The sequence below is a fragment of the Frieseomelitta varia genome, unplaced genomic scaffold (genome assembly GCF_011392965.1).
Source record: "Frieseomelitta varia isolate USP_RPSP 00005682 unplaced genomic scaffold, Fvar_1.2 scaffold_189, whole genome shotgun sequence".
Lineage (NCBI taxonomy): Eukaryota > Metazoa > Arthropoda > Insecta > Hymenoptera > Apidae > Frieseomelitta > Frieseomelitta varia.
Genome location: NW_025109627.1, coordinates 747,503 through 757,174, shown reverse-complemented (window position 1 = coordinate 757,174; position 9,672 = coordinate 747,503). Strand labels below are relative to the sequence as shown.

At 38.9% G+C, this 9,672-nt stretch overlaps 1 protein-coding gene across 2 annotated transcripts; it reads left to right on the top strand.

Moving 5' to 3' along the window:
- The first annotated feature begins 7,862 nt into the window (after window positions 1–7,862).
- Window positions 7,863–9,659, top strand: LOC122539051 (E3 ubiquitin-protein ligase TRIM23-like). Of its 2 annotated transcripts, none has more exons than XM_043673643.1 (5): window positions 7,863–8,106; window positions 8,476–8,745; window positions 8,822–8,904; window positions 9,112–9,315; window positions 9,397–9,659. In XM_043673643.1, the coding sequence occupies exons 1-5, from the start codon at window positions 7,998–8,000 to the stop codon at window positions 9,529–9,531; spliced, it is 801 nt and encodes a 266-aa protein (XP_043529578.1). In that variant the 5' UTR covers window positions 7,863–7,997; the 3' UTR covers window positions 9,532–9,659. The 2 variants fall into 2 exon arrangements, with proteins under 2 accessions (XP_043529578.1, XP_043529579.1); XM_043673644.1 differs by lacking the exon at window positions 7,863–8,106 and adding an exon at window positions 8,194–8,370.
- The last annotated feature ends 13 nt before the right edge of the window (window positions 9,660–9,672 follow it).

Here is a 9,672-nt window from a genome sequence, read left to right as displayed (position 1 = left end):
GATTTCATCAATACCGTATTTTCTAGCATTGTAAACTCTTTGCACGATTATTCTAATGATATCAGCAAATTGGCAAGTTACAAGTTGCAGATTATAAATGTCTCTTTAACACGTCAGTCTAAATTTAAGATAATCAGACGACTTGTGATTTCTAAAATTTACTTGTGAAACTCCATTTACGTTATCATCAACTTGGAATATGTAGTATAACACTGTAGTAACTTGGAATTCGTAAAATGAGTCTCCGAAGAGCCAAACTGATCAACTTCAATCAATTTCATTATTCAGGCATGCGATAATCAACGAACGAATTATTCATTTCAAGAAAATGGCTCGCCACACGATTGTCCATGTCTGCTTATGATCAGTTTACGAAGTTGATCAACAGTGGTCTCTAAATAGTTCAAATTTCGCTAGCGATTTTAATTGAATCGTGTAGAAAAAGATTTCGCTCAGATTTATTTCCATCAAATAAAATCTCTTTCTAGCGATTAAATCTGTCTGTCGTCTAAACCGGTTTTACCATAATTGGAAGATCTCATTGTTTAACGCACTCGTCTGTGCGAAGGATGTAGCCCATTTGGCCGTATCAGAAGGAACAGGGGCGGAAAAAGGGTGACTGAAAGAGGGCAGAGACGCGGGCGAAGAAAAACAAGTCGTCGTCATTGTTGCTGTCGACAATGTAGCCGTACGGTTCCATTGGAACATGTATCGCAACGAACTCGTATAGATGCTGCGTTAAACTGCGAAGAAAGCGAAGCACGGTGGCCGTCGTTCGCATGGAAACTGGAGTGAATCTCGCGAGGAGGAGTACTGGAAAGGAAACGAGCTAACGGGGATGAGGGAAGCAGAGTGCTGGAAAGAGAGCATCGTGCAGCTATCGACCACTCTCACTTCGTCATCTTCTTCGCTGCTGTGTACCGGGCATATCTTGGTCGTTTCGAGTAGATCCCGTGCAATCAGCTAGTAACTAGCCAATGAATCTGCCTACCGAGCGCAGGCGAGAAGGTCGCAATAAAATTGACGATCGAAGAAAAAGAGAAGTCGTTAAATTTTCTTTCTCCCCTCTCGGCGTTACGCCCCGCCGACGTTACGACAACTTCGATCACGACGTCGTTAATCTATCGGTGTTCCAACGTCATCGTCTACCTTGTGTGCACGCGTTTTCTTTTTCCTCTTTTCTTCTTTTTCTTTTTTTTCTTTTTTTTTTTAAATAAGGAAATAAAAAGAAAAGGAGAAGGAAGTGACACTGTGACATAAAAGTTCCGAGCTACGGTGTACCACGATGACGAGGGCACGACGCGACGTTCGTTACGTTGTTTCGATTACTCGACGAAGATTAATACGCGCCGGTTAATTAATACGTCGGCTATCTCCGTGAAAACTTTCTTCTCGTCGCCGAGTGTATCTTACGGTGTTAAAGATTGATCAAAAGCATCCGAAGGAAGGAAACTGCTCGTCGCCGAAAGCAGCGTCACTGTTGGATGACCAACCCGGACAATATTGAATGTAGGAAAATACTGACAATAAGCTAGCAACAGTCCACATAAAAGTGAATAGTTGGACTGTGAATAGTTAGTCATAAGGGCAAAATCCAATAGTTGGTCATCTATCCTCCTTCCCCTTCCACTTGACGATGATAACCCAATATATATAAGGACATGCTTTAGAGACATTTGTGCTCTTACAACATTCTAAATCATTGTAGATTCAATATCGCTAACTCATAAAACATTCTAAATCATTCTATATCGTCAAGAGCATTAGACATTCATCATATTCTAAGACATTCTAAATCATTGTGTATCATCCTATTTCATACACGACCACGACTGTAAGGGAATAAACTCTTCTAAATTGTAAGCGTGTTGACTCCATTACACGGAATCCAACATCACTATCGTCTGAATTGAATTTGGCGAGGCCAGAGGGCAGAAACATACGACCGAGCAAATCTACTACGACGGACAAGCATTACGACAAATCTGACTTTTAATCGATTCATTGAGGAAGGTTCCTTCTTACCGGCCATTGAAAGAGTTGGCCACAGCTACTACAGACTACTGCACAGCTGTCTCATTGACTTTTCGCGGCACGGTCGGCTTTTTCCCTCGAGGGAGAAGATGCTATCCGGCTCAGACACGGAAAGGAAGGATCAGCTGTGCATCGCCGGGGATAGAAAAGTAAAATGGGGACGTGGAGGAAGCCGAGGAGTCGCGTGCCAGACAGCCGTCTCTCTCCCGTGCATCGAAAAAACAGAAGTTGCACGAGTAGTTGCAGAAGAATGGGACCGTCTACATGGGCGTGTACGAGAGAGCGCGCCGAGTTCTCGATTCGCTGGAAAGTGCGCAGAACGGTGAAAACTAGAGCAAAAAAATTACGAGAGAGAAAGAGAGAGAGAGAGAGAGAGAAATAGAGAAAGATGGTGAACGAAGGTGGTAGTAACGATATCTGAGTGAAAATGGTCTGAAAATAAGGGGCTGAAAGAGAGCCATGTACACGCGTCGCAACCTGGCTAAGCGACCGTCGCGAGAACGAGATAGTCGCCGCGTCTTTTTCCTTTTGCGAACAGGAGCGAGAGGAAACGGTTCGGTCGGCCAGAGTAGAGCTACAAGTGGTGATAAACGAGGCCGAATCCTCGTTATTGCCCGTTGGGGAAGCCTCGAAAATTCCTGCGGAATTTAACCAGCTGACTCCGGCCTGAACTTCCCCATCTGCTTTTATTATCGTTTCTCGTTCCGTGGAATACGGCTTCATAATACAAAATGCACGTGTTGACGCGTACACGCGTCCCGATGTTTGCATCGATGTTTGAACGAAGAACCCGAATAACGGCGCAACTTGATAAAAGTTCCCTTTTTACATGCAGAAACGCGAGGATTTAATAATCGAACGCCGCGTCGTCTTGAATTACACGACTATCACTTGTGAAAGAAAATTCTGTTCTTCTGTGTATGATGAATCGATTTCAAGGCAGAGTGAAGAATACCGTTCGGATGTCCGAGGAACGTTGTGCGATATTATTACATTACGTTTCTCATTTCTTTCGCCGCGTTCAACGAGACAGAAATATCTGGAATAAAAGTAGTTCATCATTATTCGAAAATCAATTACAAGAGGTCGATTTGATAAATACGTCTGTGCGTTCTGTTCTTCGAAATGGTACATTGCTCGGCTCCGGCTGTATTTGAGAGTATTTCCAGCGTACTACATACATACACATGTATCGTGCTCAAAGGAAACGCCTAGCATCCTAGCTGGTCGCTCCGCTCCTAGTATAGAATATACTTGTTCCAAAGGAGGACAAGAGAAGCGGTGATCGCGCAAAACCGTTCACCGCGGCTGGTGAATTTCACTCGCCGGTTCTTTCTCCGAGAAATCTCCGGTCCTATGACGGAAAATGAAACTCGATATTGTAATTCCACGCGCTTGTGTAACGCGACCTGTCGTTGGAAACGTCGAGAACGACATGTGCGTCGCCCTTTTTCAAACCCGACGCTGCTGCACTTCGTGAAATGAATTTAAAGCGTGGGCGGCACGATGACGCGAACGTGAACACCGCGATATTAAAACACAAAACGGCTGAATGTCAGACTGAAATTCACTAGAAACCGCTGGCTGTGCTTTATACAGGATACAGACACCTAATAATAACGTGACGGTGTTCCCGTCGTTCGTTTAAATTCGACGCGTGAACGCCAAATATGAAATTAACTGTATCCTAAGTTATCCTTTCGTCGAGTCGAGCGTCGAAAGGAACGGTGCTCGACAGGATTAGCTTGAAAAACCTCTCGACGACGTAATCCAGCCTGATAATTTCTCACTAAACTTATAAAAACCGTTTGAGATCTTCTCGCCCTTTTTCTTCCTCGCCTCTTTAGTCTCTTTTCATCGTCGAACCGCACGCTGTTCGTTTGCTCGTTCGTTTGCACGCCAATCCGACTTGTCTGCTTGTTCATTCGTTATTCCGTGAATAAATAATTGAACGAACATGCGCGTGCGAAAGCATGATGAAAATTTCAATCGATGGCTTTCCGTCCGTTCACTGCTGCAAAATTATTCATTGATCTCTTTTTCACAGTCTAGTCTATTTCACTATTTCACACTCCCTTCATCCATCTCTCTCTCTCTCTCTCTCTCTCACACATTCTATCTCTTTGGCCTGTCTCTGTTTCTCCCTGCGAGTCCTGCGACAAGCAATTCTCTGCTCGCGCATATTATCTTTCATATTAGCCTACCTACGAAACCTCGTTTCACCTTGCATTTTTGCCTCGTTAATGCGCCTTACAGGACCTGTTCCGCGATTGTAAAACATAAGTGGTAGATACATCCGTGTGTCTGTTTCTTTCAACGGCAACAGAGTCGAAGAGAAATGGGGAATGGCCTGTGAATCTCCGCAGCTAGTGCCTAATCTAGGTCAACGGAATTGAATGTACAATCGAGTTGGGATGGTATGACTATAGTATCAAGACCAAATATATTCCAAGTAGTACTGAAATTTGATGGAATAGATTCGAAGTAAATAGCAAATGACGTCTACGTCTGGTACCCTCTGCAAAACGTTTATTCTGCAAGAATTTCTACAATTAGTATTCCGTGTTGAAACGAAGTCACATACACGACAGACGCTACAATAAATTTTGTCTTATTTAGAATGTTTCTTACCGATGAAAATCCCTTTTCTGAAGCTACCGTCACGACAAAGTATAGCTAGGTTTTGTTTACGAGAAGTAATTTCCAGAAGCTCTGCCGTGCTCGAAAGAAACACCTAGCATCTTACTCCGCTTCCTTTTTGCTCTTGCGATGAAACAAACGAGGATAGATGAGTGAAACATTATCTATTACGACAAAGAAAATCATATTTGCAATAAGATTTCCCATTTGTATCGTTCAAATCCTGTGCTTAATAATTATATTCTAAACTTCATAGCAACGTTTCATAAATAATTCAGTTTCCGCGCGTTAAACGATGCTCGCGTAACAAGTTCTTTAACATTCACAATCACTCATTGAACTTGACCTCTAAACATTCTCAAAGAAGTTATTTATTCCAAAATAACTTCTAAAAGACTATCTTTTGTTTCTCGTTATCGTGTTCATACAAGTAAACAAGGTAGAGGCAGATTCAAATAATTCTGAAAGCCCGAGATTCCGTGTCTTCACTACGCAACAAGATCCCCGTTTTTTTTCTTTAATACCTAGCTAGGCAAGCCTATGTAACTAGTCCGCGTGTATGTATACGCGGACGTACGAGAAGAGGCATGTAAATAAACAATTTCAAGTAACAGTAGGCTACACACTGCTGCTGTTGCTGCTGCTGCTAAATTATACCGCGAATCGATCATGCTTTTATGTGTTGCGTATTACAACGGTGAATCCGGGAACGAGAGACGACGAACGCCAGCCAGGAAGTAATAGACGAATGATAGAGTTGAGCGCGGGGAATTTTTATGGGTAAATCGATGTTGCACGCGGAAAGGGCAAGGCGTGAGAGAGGAATATCAGGAGAACTCGTAGAGGGGCATAGAGAAAGAGGAAGAAGGAAGGCAGCAGAGAAATAGCAGGTAGAAAGAGAGAGAGAAGCCTCGATTGGCTGAGGAGAAGGGAGAAGCTGCGAAAGAACGAGAGAGAGAGAGAGAGAGAAAGAGAAAATGAGAGGAGGAGGGAGTAGGGAGAGGAAGAGAGAGAAAGGAAGGTGAAATGTTTGTACGCATACAGCAGAGCGACAAAGAAGGCGAGAGGCAAAGGGCGCTAGAAATCTGGAGCGGGGATGGATCCGGGGGCTTTTGCGCTGTGCACACGACCTTGAATACCAGCCAGCCTAGACCTTGCCACAGCTCTTTCGCTCGGCTTGCCTAGTCCAGAGACCGCTTCGCCTCTACATACACACACACACACTACATATACATAGACACATGAACACATGCATACATACTGTTGTTTCGAACGCCGGCCTAAATCCGATATCTCGCTTCCTCTTTCTTCTTACCTTGTCCATCCCACGGCTTGCGGCGGGTTTGGACCGCGCGCGATTGCATCGATTACGTAAAGATGGAAACTCGAATAATCACCGGCTGGATCTCGGGTAATTTTACTTAGAGCTGCACTGGACGGCACAATTATTTCTGAAATGCAACAACGTTGCAGTTTATATAGGAAGTTGGAATTGGAGTCATATTTTGCCACGACTAGAACGTAATTACGAACTGTAATTTGAAATTTGAAATTTGCACGCAGAAGCAAAGAATGTCCACCGTAGTTGAAGAGAAGATTACGATATTTTCTGTTTTCAAGTCAAACATTTGTATGCCCCTTGACGCATGTCAATGTGTCGCTCCTTTCATTTTCAATCCTGTGTTCGAAAAATTTTAAAGAAACGATCAGACTGAGAAGCCTACGAGAATATTCAAAAATTCTAAAGGACATCACCGTATTTACCACGCAAACATCGAAAGCTAGCAAACTGCAGCTTAGCTTTCTATTTATATTCTTTTAATGATGAATTCGTTGAACTGATTTATCTGACCTTTATTGTAAATACACACAAGTACAGCAGACCGACGTCTGGAAAGCAACAAAACGAATGGTATACTTCTTGTACACAAATCCAGAAATATTTATACTTACATCGAGCATTTCCATTCTATTTCCATTCTATTTTAATTTCTCATTTGTAAATGGCAGCGAAAACATCGTTTATAGTGTATGTACATATGTGTATGTGTGACGGCATGAATGACATTTCAAAACAGATTCGCGTCGAACGATCATGGAGCATTTGAAATACGTTTGCACTTTTAATATTGTAAGAACAATACAGCTAAAGTATAGTGTTCGAGGTTTACGATCTGTTCCTCGCTGAAGCGTTTGTGCTAGGCAAGATCATAACGGATCTTTGGTCGCGACCGCGCCTAGAATCCAATAGGTCCAACATAACTCCGCCGTTTATTCATCTGACTTTTTATGTTTTTGCCAAATTGTGCAGTTCTCAAGATTATAGCGGCATCTATCTCGAAAATCGTGAAACACTCGTAATCACGTGACAATTGCATCGGTTATACCAGAATGTTACCAATCACACGATCTATCAAAGTTACATTACATTTCTAAATACTCGCCGTTAAATTTGAATTATGTTTTTCTCCTTTGTGCCGTCTTTTTCTGTATTTTACGTTTCGTTTAGAGAACTGCAAATTATTGAAATGAAAATTTCCAATGAATTGAAGTTTTAAAAATTGGAACGAAAATGAAATATCTTTCTGAATAAAGCAGTAATTTGTCATACGTGTATTAATTCGTATGTTATTGCATATACATATGTGTCATTGTAAGTAATTTTGTAATTGATATACTTAAATTTCAAAATAATGAAAAATATAAAATATTTAAAAAAAATGAAAACAAGGATAAACGGAAGTGAATTCAAACATAACTGAAGTTGTCGCTTTTTCAAATTGTCACGTGGTTCATCAGCAATTAATAATGAAATGTTATAATTTATCTAATTACGTTTGATATTTTATTAAATAATAGCATTACATAAAAATAGTTCTAAGTTCTAGTTGTCTTCGTTTTAATGGAAAATCGAAGTAATATAAATTAAATTATTATTTATTGAAAAATATTTCGAAATAATCGAACTGGTTACAAATGTTATATTTAGCGCCGATATGTGGCAGTGTGCACGCAACGTATAAACTTATGAGTTTACAATTTGATATAATATTGAATCAAAGTGTGCATTCTAGCCGGGTTTTGTCTGTTGGGATTAATTTTATTAAATATAAAAATATTTATTACGTATAAGAAATATTTCATTCTTTTACTTGAAAATCGAATTTGGAGAAGGGTGCCCAATGTCTTGAGTCGGCACTGAGCTAGAATTCAAATGCGATACTGTGTTTCCGCGTGTCGTCTCGTCGTGTTTTACTTGAAAATTTGCAGATTCGGATTGTTCGTGTTTGTAGTTGTTTTTACATCAATTCATAACTAACGAAATGATGAGTACACGAAGAAATTATAAGTACGTCAAAAAGTACAATTTCCCATCTACAAAACTTCGAAATGTGTTTTGCATACAGTGTAAACATCAATTCTTTTTTCAAGGTAATCATTCACGTTTTCATTCATACGCTTGCCGGTATTATCTTTTTTTTTTTTCATTATTCACGTAATGTATGTATTGACAACAAATGAAATACTTATTTATAATCTTTCGAAATATGATTTCAATGATTTGAAAAAAACATTTTTCAATCCACGTTTGAAAATATATATTTTCGATAATATCATACGATCGTAAGAAACATGATTGCTGATATGCACGTTGTTGAGCTTTGTAAATCTAAAATGAATGATAGTATCGTGAAGGTTAGGATAATATTTCTATTGTTATTTGGATTTCCTTTGCACACATTCATTTGGGAAATGTAATTGGAAAAGATGCTAAGAAAGCATTTAATTATTTTGTTTCAGAATTTGTTCCTTTACGTGGTGTAATGCCTTTATTATTAAACTGTGGACACATGATATGTGATGAATGTGTTAAATCATTTGCTAATAAACCTTGCCCTATGTGCAACGTAGTTTCACAATGCGATGATAATCAGGCATTTTCATTACCTTTAAACATATATACTTTGGGACTGATGGTTATGTCGCATAATAGATCAATTAATTCAGATGATTTAGATATTTCTTTCTCTAAACCTTCTGCATCCAAACCAAAACAGCAAAGCATGAAAGGTCTGTATCGTTTCGAAGACTAATTAGATATATTAAACGATGCCTTAAGTTGCAATAAAATATTCTTTATTTTCAGGTTTATGTTATGAATGTGGAATTCAAGCAACCATAAAGTGCCAACAATGCTCTGTTCTTTTTTGCCATATTTGTTACTCCAAGGTATATTGCTTATTGTGCGACATTGCTTTTTATTACATTATTGCTTGCTTTTTTGGGAAATATAGTGTTAATTATGTTCTTTCTAAATATTTCAAGAAATGATAAACATGTAGAATAAAAATATATATAATATAATACTGTTGTATTATAATATGATGAAAGTACAAATAATATAGTTAATGATATTTTGTGTTTGTGTTTTATTAGATCCATGGGAAGGCATTACAAAATCATTCAAAGATTATGCTAACAGAGGAAAACAATGATAATTCTTTCAACATAATAAATACTTGCTCAGAACAATGTTTTGAACCAGTAGGGTACTACTGCGAAAATTGTGAAATATCTGGATGTTCACATTGTATGATAAAATCTCATAAAAATCACAATTACTTGTCATTAAGCAAAAAGGTTTGTATTGTAAGCGATGTAAATAATTTCATTATGTTACATTGTTTAGAAATAATATGCTTTTATTTCTGTGTTTATTAGAATAATGAATTATTGATGGATTTCTACGACACATTTGACCGTGTGAGTGAGAACCTGAAAAGAGTTCAGCAGGTGCAAAAGGTAAGTAGATTTATTTATTTTTTCTACAGAAAAGGAATCATAATGCATGTATAATGAGTAAAAATATTCGCGTTAAACGATAAATAAATAATTTTATTTTATATTCGCAACAAAGTGTTAAATAGAAATATGAAATTGAAAAATTAATTTGCTGCAATTAATTGTACAAACCATTTTTTCAAGTAAAAAACTTTT

Excerpts from the sequence above, each read along its gene's own strand:
- LOC122539051 (XM_043673643.1), top strand. The coding sequence starts at position 7,998 with ATGATGAGTACACGAAGAAATTATAAGTACGTCAAAAAGTACAATTTC. Across the intron at positions 8,746-8,821 it reads AAAACAGCAAAGCATGAAAG|GTTTATGTTATGAATGTGGA; the intron begins GTCTGTATCGTT and ends CTTTATTTTCAG. Across the intron at positions 8,905-9,111 it reads GCCATATTTGTTACTCCAAG|ATCCATGGGAAGGCATTACA; the intron begins GTATATTGCTTA and ends GTGTTTTATTAG.